Here is an 18,321-nt window from a genome sequence, read left to right as displayed (position 1 = left end):
TTTAGTACTGCATAGTCAGTAGCACAATGGCATTGCGAAGGCGGCAGAAGTTTAACATAATTGCACTTTAAGTGCACTTTACAAAACAGTGATCGTGGGAGCATTGCTTCTCAATTGCTGTTACTGTGTAGTAGACACCGTCTGCAGTTTGGGACTTAACCCACCAATTGTCACCAGGGGCGTAAATCCGTACCGAAGAGTGGGGGGGATGATCACGCGAAGGGGGTGTCTGGGGGGCCCTCCCCCAGAAATTTTTTGAAATTAGACCCCCTCAGATGCGTTTTCTGCGCGAGCAGGGAGGGGGTCCGGATCCCCTGGACCCCTCCCCCACCCTGTACACGCCCCTGCAGTAATTGAAATGATTTAGGTCTGCCCTTGTCTCCAAATTATCATAATTAGCTGAAGCTTTCAAGTGGTGCACGGAGGAAGGAGTTTTTTTTTAATCTCAGGGGGGATATTTGTACAGGCCATCCCCCCCCTCCTTCAAGAGCGGGGGGTTGCATCCCCCCCATCCCCCGGGATTTACGCCCATGATTGTCACTGTCTTCTGGATCCGGTTCCAGCTCACTGTCAGGGATGCTCAACCCTTTTTTGTGTTTAGACACATCAGAGACAAGCTTTGGAGTTGCTTGGTATGCCCGGTCTTCTTGTCTTCGCCAGTAGTCTTCCTCTTCTATCACAAGCAATAAGTTTATTAGGGAGTCAATTCTTCTGTTAGGCTTTTTTTCATGAAATGTGTCTTTAGTCTGTTATGAAACGCTTCAGCGAACATATTCGTATTTGTCTTCGCATGGGGAAAGTTCTGGCCGATTTAGGTAATGAGACGAGAAGTATTTCACAAAGTTTTTGCACTTGGATGTGTACATTGTAACAAAACTGTCACAGAGCTTGGTAAATTTGGTCTCATCCTTCTCCTCTAAGATTATTATCAGACATTGGTAAACCTCTTCCATCAGCCCTGAATCATTTATATCCTGACGTAGCCGTCGCTTCCATGCCCTTTTTACGTGCCATATACGCAAGAGATAGATAACGTTGGGTGCAGCATAATCATCGTCTGTCATCATGACTGTAACTTTAGGGTCAAGTGATCTCCTTTTTATTTCCTTGAAGAAAGATGTAAGCGTTGCTTCATCCTGGCAGCTTGAAATTAAATGTCCCACCGGGTAGCCCTGCCCAAATTCGTCAGGAACGAGGAGATTAAGTAGGCTATATCCGTATTGGTTAGTTCCATGCGTCGCATCAATACAAACAATTTCTCGACCATCCATCATCTTTAGCTGCTCGTGCGTTTGCAACCCAACAGCAAAGAGGTTTTCAGCGTCTGGGAGGTCTGACATTTCACTAGCTGTCTCCGATGAAGACTCTTTCCTGTAGGTTTGTACAGCAAGACTGGGTTGAAGTTTTCCGTCTCAAGGCGACTAATGAGAAGGTATATGTTGACTGGGAGTCCGCCGTATGTAAGCGAGTACTATTGTTCATTTTTCTACTCATTTCTGCTAGAGCTCTTCTTTTAAACTGGTGAGCACGAAATTGTCCTGAAGAAGAAATCTCTCTGTTTTCACGATTCCCAAACCCGTCCCCAAGCTCCCTTCTTATCTGTGTTAGAGGAACACCAAAGGCTATTTTCCCTTTAATTTCGGCTTGAATCAAGTTTGGTATTAGATGATGCTGGGTGTCCATGAACGATATTTTGTGGCTATGTGTTCGAATATAAATGACATCAACGGAATAATCAGCTAAACAATTCTTCGCTAGCATTCGAGCTGGGCAAATTGATCCAGTTTTGATCTGTCCCTTCTTGTCCTTCCTGTCCGTAAATCTAGGTGGTTCACTCTTCGACCTGTGAGCATTGTCAGACCCATCCTGTTGACAAATATAGTATACATATTTAGTGTTTTTGCCTAACAGTGATGCTCCAGTCTATGTCCCCCAGGGTACTGCCGGAACGTACCCTGGTAACGGTTAACGTAATGTTTAAAGGGACAGTAGCCGCTAGGATTTTACTGCATACAACTGTACTTACTGTATAACAAATCGTCTATACCCACACGTATTTGTTACCAGATACCTAATTTAATTGTTATAATTAATTACACATCAACGCTACGAAATTTGAATGGCACCATGAAACCCGCGACCGTGCTGCCACACCGAAAAAGTTGCGTATTTTACAATTTATTTTGCACGTTGCAGACCGAGGGCCAATCACAAAAGTGCGATTATATTTATACCTAAATGCTATTTAACCGAACGATATTCATTTTAGGGCAAATTTATCCATATTATAACTGAAACTATATGTCGTTTATAAGATATTACAATCCTTTTGCTTTTAAATGAATAAATAAGAAACACCTTCGGTCTGTAGCCCTTGGTTGGAAAGTGATTTTGCGCAACTTATCAGATCGTGCGCTTTGAGTGGCGCCACCGTCGTTGTAATCAAACTGTAGTTAGTCGTTAGTTTTAAAACATTTTTTTTTAATATTTCTAATGGTGATTGAACCATGAAACTTTTTATGTAGCGTAATTATAATCTAAATTAGCTGAAAATAACCCTAGAACCTAGAGTAAACTCTCCCTTTAAACAATGTTAACGCACAGAAAATAATTCCCGCGGAAATGTCGTCATTCGGAAAATGATGTGAACCAATGCCTCCGGCACTATACGATCTTTGATGTGAACGCACAGAAGATCATTTCCCGCGGAAATGACGTCATTCGGAAAAATTCAGAAAACGTAGACGGGTACTCGCTCCCACGTCGATTACTCGATACCCACCCTAAGCCGAGAGGTGGGACCGGGTACCAGTCTACAGGAAACGTAGGGCTGAAATTAAGGGGTGGCACTGGTAGGATATGTTTTCCTACTAGGCACTTCTAATTTTAACATATATTTTAAATTTAATTAGGGTCAGGGTTAGGGTTATGGCACTTTTTAGGGTTTTTGCATCATTCTTTAATATATCGTAAAATATATGTTAAAATTAGAAGTGCCTAGTAAACATATCCTACCACCCCTTTCAGCCGGCTGAGATAGAAGAGGTGGAAGTAAGGGAAGAAGGAATCATACAACTAGAAGAAAGAATATTTAAAAAACTGGAGCAAAAAATGTATAAATTATTGGATATAGATCAAGAAAGCGACAGTGGAGTCAGACTGAGAGGAAGAGAGCCGTATGAACTGCGGAAACATGAGTATCCAAAAAGAGGTAGGAACACCACCATGCACACAAGAGACCACATGATGGAACAAAGATCAAGAAATGGAAATACAATGTGTAGAAACTATGAAGCTGGAAGGCCTTGTAGATTTGGAGAGAAGTGCATGTACAGACACGGCTACAATGACAGAAGAGCTATGTCTCAAAACTTGACAAGCAGTAACGAATTTACAAAAAGTAAACAGTGCCGCTATATTGCGGCAGGAGACAGGTGTCCCTATGGATACACATGCAGGTTCGACCACAGAACAGAAACAGACACCATCAGAAACAAACAAGAAACAAACCAAGAACAAGAGGAGATAATCAGACAACTGACACAACAAGTAAATTTTTTAGATCGACAGTTGGTAGTACAGGAACAAAAAATGGACGAAATTCAGGCCCCAAACCAAGATGTGCAAGCAACATATATACGGACACCGAGCTGGCAAGGGGGGAACCAATAAAAAGTATAAAAACAAGTACTAAAGCAACAAGGCGATCACGAAGTAACAAAATCATATATGAAAATTTTAAAATTATTTATGCAAATGCAAGAGGTATTCGATCAAAATTAGATAGCCTCTATGATATAATTGAAAATAAAAAACCAAAAGTTATTGCCATTGTGGAAACTCATTTAAATAATATGGACAAATTGTCACTCCCTGGCTATCAAATGTATACTGTCAATCGAACAGAAAAAACGGCGAGGTCGCCGCCCCTATCTCCCCTGCCCCGGCCGGTAAGGTTCTATCCTCATACCCGCCCCAGATAAATCTAAAAAAGGCGTAACAGTTTGCCGCACACAGAGAAGACGAGCAAGCCAGGCCCTCGCAACCCCTCCTCCCCCCCCCCGCCTACTCCCCCACCGCCGGCGCCGCGTGCCCCCCCCGGGACCACCATAGCTCAATCGGCTCGCCCGCTCCCCGCCCTAATAACATAACTACTTAGCGATTCAAGTTAAAGGATAGGCCCGCAGTAGTTATACTGGCGGACCACAAGCGACTCTCACACCCCTCTCCTAACCGCCGAATACATCATTCATTTTACTCACCTCTACTTCATGCTTCTGACCTGTCCCTGAGTAGAAGCAATCGCATGGCTCATGTTATGAATGGCCCCCTGCTTTCATCACAAAGAGAAGCCACAAATCGTAGCCTCTTTTCTAGTCAGGTTTACGCCCCGAACGACTCTTTAACTGCCCTAACAGTTGTCCGTCTATGTATTCTGTCATTTACACTCCCGCCCAAATCCCATGTAAAGCACCCGTTTCAAAGCCAGCGCGTAGTGGAAACACATTAATCTTCAGGTCTCTACACAGAAACAATGAAATTACAGCTTGCCTAATATGAAGCAGCCAAACTGCAAAGGACACCCCTTCCCTCTGGACCGAGTTTCGAGGTTGGGGATATTCAAAAATCAGTAATTGGATTACGTCGTATTAGCCGACTAGCGAGCTGGAATGCAGAAAACAATCTAGACAAACATGGAAATTGATATCGAAGAAAACATGTGAGGCCTCAAGATCTTATCTTGGGCAGAGATGACACAATTATCAACTCAATGCCGCCGAGATGATGAATATATACACCTCGTATAGTGCGATCATAATACAATTGAACGTGAAGATATTAGGTTATTAATATAAAGAAAATACAAAGTGAGAATTTTTGAAGACTCTTACAAAAATAAGCACTTACAATATTAGAAATCAAAAAGGACTCCAGAAATGGCCCCCTAACGATTCCGCTTACCAAAAATAGCCACACCTTAATAAAATATGGCTTAAGACAAGGGAGCTTCCAAACAAGAAATTACAACAATGGACTAGCGATTTAAAAGGAATAAATACCAGCTTGCTTTATAGAAAGTCTGCCAAAAGGCGATTGTTGTACCCGCAACTACCTTTATGTTGAAACCAAACCCCCTTCAGCTCTTCATTTTTGATATCAGCTTCACCTCAAAGCAGAAAAGCTTCCACGTCTTCAAGACTCCTAACCTCTGCTGCCATATCACTTAATCACCGGCCACCAACCTTACACCCCTCATACTTATTAAATTGAACAGCAGATAACCGAAATGGCTCCAACCCGGTAGCCAGTTGGATCTGCAACCAACAACCAACGAAAGAATCAATTCATAATGTATCTCTCTTATACAGGCAGGCTCCCATGGACTTCTTATGTTCAGCTCCAAAAAACACATGCGAGGATCCATAAAACTCGGTAGCTTTGGAAACACAAGGAATAAGCGTTGCTCCCCAAGCGAAGGACGAACTAAACATGTTTGGAGTGTTTAAAAAATGAGGGTGAACCTCACAGTAAAGTCTGTGGAAACACAGCTACGATGAAATCTAAAGGGAGCTCACGGTGGACACACCTTTTAAAAGAACTTATTATGAGCTACCCCCCAAGGGACTTCCAGTAGCGGAGAGAAATGAATGGCAGACTCTTTAATCAGTAGAAAGAATGTTCTCAGAAAATTAAGAAAATATAAAATAGAAGAGTCAGAGATAGGTGAACCTAAATAATGAACGAAATTCAGGAAGTGATAAAATTCACAAAAGGAACACTAATCTCCAGATAACCAAGGCTTAATGTACGAGTTATTAATAAATGCAGGGACGACCTAAATGTCACTGAAAATGAATGATAAATTTACTAATGCAAAGAGAAGATGTTTCCTAAACCAGAGTTGGAATGAAATGGATATAAAAGCGAGTTTACAAAGGAAATTAGGGTTAAAGGAGGGACCTTAAGAATACTTATGAGGCATTTTCTTAACGAATATTATGAGTAAAATAGTTAGAAAATGGATTTTGGCTATAAAAACAGAAAGTAATCAAGAGAATGCACAACCAGTGTGGGCGGGAAAATAAAGGTGTTATAGGCCTCGATATAGCCACACATGGGGACATCAATTTGTTCGCTGAGAGCAATAATAGATAAAAGTAGGAGTCTCAAGGAAAAACATACTGTTTGTTCTTTGGAGATATTCCACGACATATGTTTGATCAAGACCATGAGTTAAAGACTGCAGGTCCATGATTGACCTGTTTTTTAAAGGAATTACAAAGCACCTTGTGAGGAAGATAATATAATAAAATGAATGAAAAGAGCCATGCAATAGCAGTTAAAACAGCCTGTAGGATTATGCAGAACATTCAAATAGTATTGAACAGTGGGCGTCAAGGGACCCGTGCTAGGCCCAATCTCTATTGTTGCTTATCACATTAGCCATCAAATACAATAATTCATGGAACCACCCGGTATATATGTATGAATATCAATAGAAATCACGCCTCTATATATCATCATGGCATGATATCCTCGGGAATTGGCAATTGGCGAGACTATGAACAAAATTGGCACAAGCATTGTACTAGGCTGGCGGAAGAAAAATTACTACAATTTAAATATGAGAAGACAAATATATTAGAAATAAAATTTGGAGGACCGAAGCAGCCAAAGGAAACAGATGGCCACTCGGAGAGGCAAATGATAAAAGGATGTAGGGAATATACATACTTAGGTACGAGATTTTAAAGTTGAAAGCGAGGATACAAAGAAATGAATTAAAATACCAGAACCGATAAATGATCGACGTTTTATGATAAAGTGAAGTCATATCTATGCCGCTTAATCAACAAAATTTTGTAACTATGCCGATGGAAGCACGGAGTTAAAGCTTTTACGAATGACTGTAGTACCTCACTACTAGAATAATAGGAAAACTTGACCAAATCTCACTAGAGAAGAGTAAAAAAATTGGTAGAATAATTTCCAAAATGAATGTTTATAAGCAAGGAATACTTCACAGCACACAGCAAACGACCACTAGAGGACTCTAACGGAATAGAAATGGGAATATTGCCAATAGATAGACCTAGAATAAGGTTATTGTAACAAAGTTTAATGTTTTGCAAATATATTATTAAGTTAGAAAACGAATAGACTAATTCGAAAAGAGTTATTTTTAGAACCAACATTAAAGACAATTGCGAAGTAATTGGGCAAATGACAGCGCGTCATTAGAAATCATCTCGAATGGAGTATGACTTAATAAGTATAGTCACTTATAGACTAATTGCGTTCGAAAAAATTAAGAAAGAATGGACAAAAAATCATGTATGAAGGAGACTGATTTAAAAACAATAATTAATGAGAGAACAATGAGGTCTGGTAGAAAACAAAAATGAAAATGATAAAATACGAAAGCTGATGTAATTAGAAGCCATTACTATGGACAAACTGTCATTGATGACTGCATGCCTTGTGTTTAGGTGCTAAGACCTTAGACCGTGCATGATTAACTTAAGAAAGTATATTATTAAAAATAACTACATAACGAAAGATCTGATTTCGACTGTGCAATGAAAATAAAAAGAAAAATTTGGAACATTTTATACTGTGTACGAGTAGTTACATTCAGAGCGCTATAATAAAGGGGAACGGTGAAAGATTGGAAAAGTGATGACCCAAATACGTAAAACCAGCCATTAGAAATATGTTAAAAAGGGCTACTATTCAATTAGAGAAAGTAAATTAATTAATGCCTAACTTGTAGACATGAATTTCCTTTATCTACAGGATGCCCCGGCCACACTCAAGAGAAATCTGTGGCCTTGTGAATATACAAGAGAGGGACCCCAAGATACAAGATACAAGCCGGCTGCATTGAGCCCATGAGCGAGAGCGCCATCTGTCGTGGAGTTTGTGGCAGAACCGCAGAACTAGACTGTTACCCGGTCCCACTTCTCGGTTTAGTTACTAGATGGGAGTATACTCGAGGTGGGAGCGAGTACCAGTCTACCGTAGAACCTCAGACTGTGCGACCAGTATCAACAATCTTCATGGCACCGCCACCTAGACCGATAGTTCCTTGTCGCCCTCTCTCCCCGTCTTTTGAAATTTTATGCCGAAAAACATAGGGTTTTTTCGAACTTTACCACGTAATAATAATATTTCATTCTTTATGGACGTTCTCTTATGATATACGAATAAGGTTGTCGCCGGGCAGACATTACTCCCAACCCTCGACTCCGTAACCGTTTCTGACTAACCTTATAGACTATAGTTATACTCTGACTCGTTAGTTCTTAGCTCCAAGAAAACGGTTTGGGCTTAGAGGTTAGAATACCGGGTCGTATACGGTATTCGTCAACTAGGGTGAGAATAGTAGAATACCGTATAACAATCCGGCCCCAAGGATAAGAGAACATGCCGTCCCAATAAAACCAATGTGCCTAACCCTACCCTAACCCTAATTAGTAATTCTAACCCTAATCCTAACCCTAACCATATTACCCTAAGTCTAACCAATATTATATTTATATTGATGTAAATGACATTGGTTTTATTGGGACCCAGGTTCTCTATCCTTGAACCGACAATCCGTCGCACAGCCTGGTCGGGCTATAGACTAACCCTAACCATAACCATAACGATAACCCTAACCCTAACCCTAACGATAACCCGGCCTAACCTTAACCCAAATTAAATTTAATTAACACTAATACATTTAATTTAAAAAAAACATCACCTCGCAGGTCAACGCGAGGCGCGATACCCGAGATTTAGCACCTTACTCGCGGCCGGTTCAGGGAGTAATGTCTCCCTTGTGCAAAAATCATACAAATATATTTATTATGGAATTATTTAAATGGAAATGGATCATGGATGTACCAACGACATCTTGATTCATCTTAGTCGTAGTCACCTACAATACACTGTTTTGTTTATACAGAATACTGACTCAGTGTGAGAGTGACTGTCAATATACTATACTACAATAGTCGTAGATATTCATGCCGGTTCAGAATGTGCATACGCGATGTAAAATCATTATGTTAAGTGAAATATGTTTTCATTAAGGTTTCTGGTGTAAATTCAAAATTGACTGACAGTCAATAAATAATTTCAATTGCATATGATATAGGCCTAAGCCCTCTATGAGTATCATCATCATGCACTGCGGTCTGCAGTCTGCAATCTGCAGAGTCACTCTGCACTCTGCAGACTCTGAGAGTGCAGGTCACCAGGGCAGGTGTTCATAATAAACCGTAATAAAAAAGGGGCAAGCCCCCTATACTTAGTTTGGTTCATGGATATAAGCGCTGACTACAATTAATTTTCGCAATGTGAGACGTGTGCAAATATGGACAGCTCTTATAATATTAAATATATCCTTGGGCTCTTATATTCTTTGAAGTTAATCTCCAGAACTTTGGTATCATTATAGTCGATTTGGTAGTATCAAAAATTAGTATTTAGGTCGTAATCCAAGCCATTTTTCATATTGAATACCGGCGCCCAAATTACGACCGCTAGCAAAAACTAAAAATGAATTTTGTAATTTGGGCAAATTACAAAATTCATAAAATGCATGTTTCTATCGTTATGTAGGAACTGTTTTATAATAAAATGCTCATATAAGATCTATAATCTATTATCTGAATAAAATTTTTATGTTATTATACATCTACGGGCCTTATACCTAAACATTATTTTCGGCTCGTTGCGCGTGCCAACGGTCCCAAATGTTTTTTTACACTTGCTATGCTTACCATGGGTGCCCATATTAAGCAGCTAGATTACCCCGTATTATACTTATTTCAGGAACTTTTGCAAGAGTTGATTATACATCGTCCAGAAGATCCTTTGGATTTTCTAATTGGATGTCTGGATCAGCATAACCGTAATGGTATAGTTAGTTTAAGACAGTGTTTATCAAACTAGGTGTAGCAGCATTTATTATTATTTCATTTGTACAAAAACTGGTATACCATTTCATGCCAAACTTAATTAGCAGAGCTAGTATACAGCCCAGCACCAATTGCACTGTCAAGTCACATAGTGAGTTGTTGGGCCCAATGACTAAGATAACGTGTAGCTGGCAAAATTCTAGTGAGAAATACTAGTCTAAGTGATGGCTTTACTCATAACTTTCCACAAAGATGAGATGACAAACCCATTCTATGTTAAAAATAGTTAGTGCTGATTTAAAACGGTGAAGTCTTATTGACCATACTCAAGACAGAATTGCAAGTGTGACAATTATTATGACAAATATGTATCACAAGATCTCAAAATGATTAGGATATCGTAGATATGCATGCATCAGGAAATAGCCACATAGTTTCTCCATTCAGACTATTGCTCTAGAACACTGAAAGGGGCAAATGTGATTGTATCATTACCTTTCAGTGTTTCATTACTTTGTTAGGGCCCAGTAGTGCTCATAGGGTCTATGTCCCCCAGGGTACTGCCGGAACGTACCCTGGTAACTATCTGATATGGTTAGGGTTAGGGAGTAGGCGTAGGCGACTCGTTAGTGGAGTAGGCGAGGTACGGTCCGGCATATTAGATAGTACCAGGGTACATTCTGGTATACCGGACTGTACCCAGGGTACGTTCCGGCAGTACCCTGGGGGACATAGACCCTCTCAGCCCCAGTTTTAGTGAAAAGACTCAGAAGCTTTATATGCCAAATTAACACTAGTCTGTCCATTGGCATATCTGATTTTCACCATATTTGACCAAAACCTGGCAAAAATGGATATTATATTAAGTAGAGTTGAAGCGAGTAGAATCAGTAAGATTGCTTTTTTAAATTAGCACAATTTTTTTACATAGAATTGGCTCGTCGTGTAACCCTCATAGATAATTTGGATTAAAGCCAATGTTATGTGTGCCAATGCATTTGTGTTGATGGTGACTAGCACGATATTCCTTGTGCTTCAAAAAACGAATGTGAAACTCGGCTCAAGGGGCTTCCTGCTATGTTACAGTTCCAAAGGTGATTGTACTCGGACCACCTTGTTCTGGGAAGCGAACCCTGTGCAGCGGTCTAAGCCAGCGGCTGCGCTGCGCACACCTCATCCCGAAGCAGCTGCTCGATAACATCGATGATCAATCTCTAAAGATTATCGTCGATGAGTACGTGGCGAGTGGGACGGTATGCTGTTTAAATGAGACTTTTGTTTTCGATGGCATCGTAGTTGTTTTAAATGCGACATGATTAAATGAGTGATTTAGTTGAGTGAAATTAATATTCCTGCATGATAGAATCCTGTAGAAATATATTGTGTTGTAATCTACTGTATGTAATCAGAGACTAAATGCTCACAGCAACTACCTGGATTAATTCATTTGGATTTTCGCTGTAATGTCAACTCAAAATACGTGTTTTGCATCTTGCTCACGTGTTATATATAGAAATCATGATCATTTGTTGTGTCTCATGCAAACTATTACTATTAACATGTGCAGGATATACCAGCAGATATCTGGGTACAGGTTCTTCGTACTAGGCTCCAGGAGTTCGACTGTATTAAGAAAGGTTGGATTCTAGAAGGCTTTCCTCAAACCAAACAGCAAGCTCGTGCTTTACAAATTGCTGGCATCAGTCCTGGACACTGTGGTGTGTATACTGAACTATATCATATGTGTTGGTGATATTGACTTCTGACTGGTAGTGTTAATCAAAGCACACACACTTCTGTGCAGGATTCCTTAAATTGCTTTAAACTACTGTTGGTGCTCAAGTCTTTACGTTTGCACATATAAATAACCGTATTATCGTTGTTGTTGTTGTTGTTGTTGTTGTTGTTGTTGTTGTTGTTGTTGTTGTTGTTGTTGTTGAATTGTCGTTGTTGAATTGTCGTTGTTGTTGTTGTTGTTGTTGTTGTTGTTGTTGTTGTTGCTGTTGTTGTCATCGTTGCTGTTGCTGTTGCTGTTCTTATTCTTATTATTCGTATTCTTATACCTATATTTATTCTTATTATTTTTAGCTATTCTCAATGCACCTGACTGGGTTCTACTTGACAGAGCTAAAGGCAAATGCTGTGATCCAGAAAGTAAAGGTATGTATTCTTTATTCAAATATAAATGCTTGTAATTTACCATTATATTTGGCATCGGTTTGAACTACACAGAAATATAATAGGACATGCAATGGTTACTGTACTGTAAACATTAATTAATACAACTACAAGATTTTAATGGAATTTACAAACTTTGTAAATGTAAAGGTGCAAGTATAACAAGTAGCATTTAATAAACAAGTAGCATTTTGGTGTATATAGCCCTATAAGGAAATGGGTTAACAGAATCTGTTTCTGAACTTGGTCCTGTTTTGACAGATGTATACCACACTGTTTTCAATAAGCCACTTGATCTGAGCATTGAAGACCGGTTGGTAAAGCCATCCAGCAGTTCTGAATTGGAAATAAAAGCTAGATTGCAGCAATTTCATCGGGATATACGAGAGGTGGCCAGCTGCTATGAGGCCATAGCAAAGACCATCAGTGCTGATCAGCCCGTTAAAGAGTTATTTGCTGCGAGTAAGTCTATGCAAGCTCTTCTAACGTGGTTACATACTGTGTCGTAGATAAGAATTGGCTTCTTGATTTGTGGCCAATGCAGTACTTGAGCCAGATTTTATATTTGCAGAGACGTCACACTTCTTCATGTGATGAAATTTAGAATGTGTTTCATCTGCATTTTAGCACACAGTGTGTTATCTGGTGAGGTGGCGGTTGATTCGGGTAATTATTGCCCTCCTTCATAATTTATATTTGTAATCTGATGTTCAAGTAATCTGGTCAGACTTAGAAGGATAATTACTACGTGTTGCATATGACATGTTGACATTGGTAAATTGGTCCACAGATTTGACCAGATAAACTGATAATCACTTGAATCAGTTACATAGTTATTGTTGTCTATTCTGAACTGTATAAAATGTAATTACTTTAAATTCAATTCTTTTTTTTAAACCAGAATACAATAGTAACAATCAAAATAGAACCAAAGAGTTTAACACAAAATTTTTACACTAATAATGTGATTTGCCCAACCTCTTGTGAACAATCTAATAGCTTGTAAAACTACAAATATACTGGATATATTACTTGGTTTAGCAGGAATGCACTAGGATATAAATTTCATGTGCAATCTGCAAATAACTGGAAATAATTCAATCTTACACTTTAAGGGTAAGCCATTTTGGATAGGCTCATTATTTGATTCTAATTCTATCATGTCTCTTACTGCCTAGCTTGCGAGACTGCTTCATTTCTTTCTTGAGGTATATGATTTAGGGAAATATCTGCCAATCACATAGACTGTAGATAATTATAGTGTTAATTGGTAGAGATCTTGCTATTTCAGCACTGAAATATGTGAGGACAAGAATGCCAACTGGTGCACCACACACTCCAAGAGTGATTCTTTTAGGGCCTCCTGGAAGCGGAAAGCACACACAAGCTCAGTTACTGACAAAGAAATACAACCTTGTAACTGGTGAGCCATTAAAACATGTCACTGTTCACAGTTGTTGTGTTAATATGCAAGATCGAGTCACCCCGATGTAACAAATGTATGTGGTTTTGATGGTCGATTGTAATTCTTTGAATCGGCAACTGAAGGTACTTGCTATAATTACGCGTAGCTTATATTATAACTATGAAGTGATTGGTAATTTTTGGTTAGTATGTTTTTGTCAAAAAGTATATACTGTAACTACTGTATACATGTTTAAAAAAAATATTTAATAGGTATGTGCAATTGATGATTAATGGCATACAGTTTAAATTATGCATTAGGCTTTTAACATTTGATTGGATTTACCCAGTTTACATTAGCATGACTGTTATCAATAAGTGCTCAGAATTTTATTGTTATTTTTTAACCATTTTTGCATTACGCATGGCAGACCTGTTTACATCAATTTCAGTTGACTGCAAGAAGCTAATTCAACAAGCCATCGCTATTGGAAACAAGGCTGGCTTAGGAGCAAAGGCTTTCGTAGACCGTGGCATGATGGGTATTTATTTATGGATTTATTTTAATCTCCCTTACCTGTTAACTCGGTTGGAAATTTTACTTCTCTATCTGTTAATGTGCTTCTATTATTTTATTCTAAGTCATGAACTTGTTTTTTTTTTAAAGTCTTGCATACCTATTTCAGGGGTAGAAATAAGGAGAGAAAAGGAGATGGTCCACAGGACCATCTAGTTTGAAATTTAGATGTTCCTCCTAAATTTCAAATTGTTCTCTAAAAGTAATGCGGCGTGCAAGAAATTTACCATAAAATGGGACCAAAATATTCAATGGTCTGTTGGACCATTGACTTTGAAAATCTGATGGTCCTCCTGATTATTTGATGGCCCCGGACCATCGGACCATCGCTTATTTCAACCCCTGCTATTTATTATCATTAAGTCAGGGATACATTAGCACCTTGACCATTATAGTACATGTGTAGATATGTGCTTAGAAGCTACTTAGTTATATGTACTTAGAACTATATATTTTTACTTGATCATCTAATGGGAAAAAAACTGTGTTTACACACAGTGTCCGTGGAGATTATGACAGACATCCTGCATGAACGGCTGATGCGCCCAGACTGTGTAACAAGAGGTTGGGTGCTTTATGGTTTCCCTTCTAACAGAGAACAGGCACAGGCCCTGGATCAGGTTGGCTGTCCTCCAAACAGGTGCATGCAAATTATTGACAATTAACCACGTATAATAAATATATAACAAAGCAATGATATAGTAAATTTTCCTTGACAGTGGTTCTCTTTAAACCCATAATGTCTGACTGGTTTATATTATAAATATAAGTAAATTTTAACCAATAAACTGATAATTCAGGCTGGTTTTTTTATGCAATTTTAATGACTACTTTAGCTAAAATAGTGCCAGATCAGACACATATTTAGGGTCAGATAAATTACTCCGTGTATTCGCACATGTTTACGCGTGGGCATGTGGTGGAGCGTGCATGCGTGCGCGTGTGCATTCAGGCTTATGTGTGTGTGGGTCTGTGTGGGTGCGTGTCCGTGCTTGTGTGCGTACATAGTTGTGTATATGCTCATATACACTCTCAATCTTAGAGTGTTCTTCCTGGAAATGCCAGAAGAAACTGCCTCTGAACGACTCTCAATGAGGCGTGTGGATCCACAGACAGGACACGCATATCACCTTGTCTTCAATCCTCCTCCTGCATGTATTGCAGACAGACTAAAGCAGCACCCAAAAGACGAAAAGGTTTGTATAATAATGTATAATTATATGCTAAATATCCCCCCCCCCCCCGATTGTTTTGTATTTGTAGTGATATGCATATCTTTTTCCATTTAACTATTTTTTTCCAATTAACGCAAATATTTACATGATTTATTTACAACAATTTCATAACAAATAATTTTTACAATTTTTTTTATTTTTTAATAGGGTTAGGGTTAGGGTCACAATGCACCATAAAACAGGAGTTTCAGGCACGCGATTTGTATCAACCAATGGGATTTGGGAGGTATGCAGAATGCAGAAGGTTGCTGAAATGATGTGTACGCAACTGCGTATCTGCATATCTGCGCCTAACAAAGGTGTCACTACGCACGACTTAAATGTTACGTTTATAACCGTAGCAACAGACCTCAGATGAGCCCAGATGCTCTGCGGCTCTTGTTTAGCTCATCTGTCTGACGTAGTCAGATGCAGCTTGTAGAATCGCATGATTGTCCGTCCGTCCGTCCGTCAACAGTTGGGCACAAATCTTAACCGCTCGACGTACGGTCACGATATTTGGGACGTCGGGGGGGATCGTGAAAAGGACTCAGGATGACAAATTTGGGGATCAAGGGTCTAAGGTCAAGATGTGTAAACGGAGGGGGAATATTTCCCCCTTAACTTAAGGTATAGGAGGAAATACGGAATAGCGGCACAAATCTTAACGGCTCGACCTATGTTCTTAATATTCTGTGTATAGTGTGATGGGCAGGAAACCCATCACCAGTGCGAAATTGGAGGTCACAGGTCAAAGGGCAGTGGGGGAAAGGTCAGATATCAGACATTTTCTGAGGACATGGCCTAATGGACAGAGTGGAAAACTTTTTTGTTTCAGCACTGACCAACCATTTTTATCACTTTATTGAAAGGACCATGAAATGTGCTTTCCACTCACGTGCGAAGAGTAAGTGTCTGATAACCTTTTGACCCTCAAGAGGAGGGTTAAACATGGATTCCTGAACTGCCTCAATGATGTCAGTGTTCTCATATTCATGGCACATCCATAATCTAGAAATTAGCCAATAAGCCTGGATAGCCGAAAGGGTGCAGCACAGGCGTCACGGCTCAAAGGTCGTTGGATCGAATCCCATCAGATTTTTTATTATTTACCTGTTTTCTGTATTTTTCTATCTTTATCCATTTAACTATTTTTTTCCAATTAACGCAAATATTTACATGATTTATTTACAACAATTTAATAACAAATAATTTTTACAATTAAATTTTTTTTTTAATAGGGTTAGGGTTAGGGTCATAATGCACCATAAAACAGGAGTTTCAGGCACGCGATTTGTAGCAACCAATGGGATTTGGGAGGTATGCAGAATGCAGAAGGTTGCTGAAATGATGTGTACGCAACTGCGTATCTGCATATCTGCGCCTAACAAAGGTTTCACTACGCACGACTTAAATGTTACGTTTACAACCGTAGCAACAGACCTCAGATGAGCCCAGACGCTCTGCGGCTCTTGTTATTAGTACCTCAATAGACCTCCAATTACGACAGTTTTTTTTTGTATATGTGTATAGTGATAGTTTAGATTTTCATGATAGTCACCTAGCTCTGTATTGCGTCATATGTCACCGTCACACTTGTCACTAGATTAATGTGTCATCAATACGATGAATTTCAGCTGTGCATCAAATGATTTGGGACAGGTCTATATCCAACACAGCCAGTTTGTCATGATCGATGCATGCTGCTGGAAAATGCTGTTTGGGAATAAATTTGTGGTCGTTTCATTTGACGCGGTTCAAACTGGAGGCGGCCTTGATCATGGTACATAGGTCAGATGAAGAAAAGATACTGTTATATACTCTCTTTTCCCACTGATAACTCGATCACCTTCACACTCACATTGATCATCATCTGAACTGCTTTAGCATTTGCACACGCCATCACGATTTTAACTATACCTACTGCACCTGCACACTTTCAAATTTTGTATTGAACCCCCTTAATTGCTATGAATGCGTGTGTGTCACTAATTGGATATGCATTATTAATGACCCTAGCATGTTCAATCCCTGGTTTTTTGCTTTTCTTTAGAATGACGTCAGTAGGCAGCTTCAGCATTATTTATCAGGCAGAGAGGAGTTAGCCGAATGCTACCTGCAAGGACAGATTGTTGATGCTGACCAGCCTGCACATACAGTGTTCGAATGTATAGAGAGTATGATGATCAGGCCGTTGCCCAGGCAACTGTAGAGTATCAACTTGACGTAATATTATAGGTATAATAATAAGTAATAAAACGTCATAATAAGAGAAGTGGATCGACGTCATAATGCAGTTTGACGACGGCTGGCGAGGATCAGAATTTACAACATGGCTCAAGTTTATTACAATACTAGTTATCTAAAAATATATTATATATTGAAAAGGTCTACTGTTATAAAAGATACTGTATATAAATAAATAAATATATATATATAGCAATGGAAAGTAGAGTAGAGCCTTGGTGTTAAATGTCTCTTAGCATTGAATCTCAATGTGCCACTAGTATGATTACTATTATCATATGTGTGTGATGCGTTCCTACACTTTATCCTTTAAACAAACAAACCTATCAATGATCGATCTTATTCGCTATCATATTCAGAGTAGAGTTTAGCCTCTACTGGAAAAGGTGAAAATTTGTTTTACTGCAGCTGACTTTTACAACTTAGTATGTTTGAGTTCCAAGTTACCCATTGGATATAAACATTTATTATATAATACTGCTGCTAAACCTATGTAATTTTAACATATATATAAGACTAGCTGCGGGTACCCGCTGCGCTGGGTAAAATCGTGCTACTAATTCATACTACTAATAATGGGACACAATAGGAACATTGGGTAAAAATCGACAATAACATTGCACACAATATGAATATTTAGAAATCGGTCTAATAAGATAATAAGCATAGGGAAAAAACTGTTACGTATGACATTTATATGACAGCACAACCCAACTTAGAACCCCTGGAACATAATAGTAATATGGTGTGAATGACAAAAAGTTATTATAAGAGCATGTACGAATGGGTT

General features: G+C 39.1%; 1 protein-coding gene across 1 annotated transcript; it reads left to right on the top strand.

Annotated features, from left to right (window-relative positions):
• Positions 1-9,825: 9,825 nt before the first annotated feature.
• Positions 9,826-18,041, top strand: LOC106809648 (adenylate kinase 8-like; the record flags this gene model as incomplete). The annotated part of the gene is made up of 10 exons (XM_014812812.1): positions 9,826-9,910; positions 10,998-11,164; positions 11,479-11,629; positions 12,000-12,071; positions 12,351-12,551; positions 13,381-13,512; positions 13,946-14,035; positions 14,569-14,710; positions 15,113-15,266; positions 17,338-18,041. Coding segments are annotated over 10 exons (1,353 nt in total), but the record flags the coding sequence as incomplete, so codon positions are not given.
• Positions 18,042-18,321: the final 280 nt, after the last annotated feature.

Source organism: Priapulus caudatus, unplaced genomic scaffold (assembly GCF_000485595.1).
Source record: "Priapulus caudatus unplaced genomic scaffold, Priapulus_caudatus-5.0.1 Scaffold372, whole genome shotgun sequence".
Lineage (NCBI taxonomy): Eukaryota > Metazoa > Priapulida > Priapulimorpha > Priapulimorphida > Priapulidae > Priapulus > Priapulus caudatus.
This window is presented reverse-complemented; position numbering and strand designations above follow the sequence as displayed.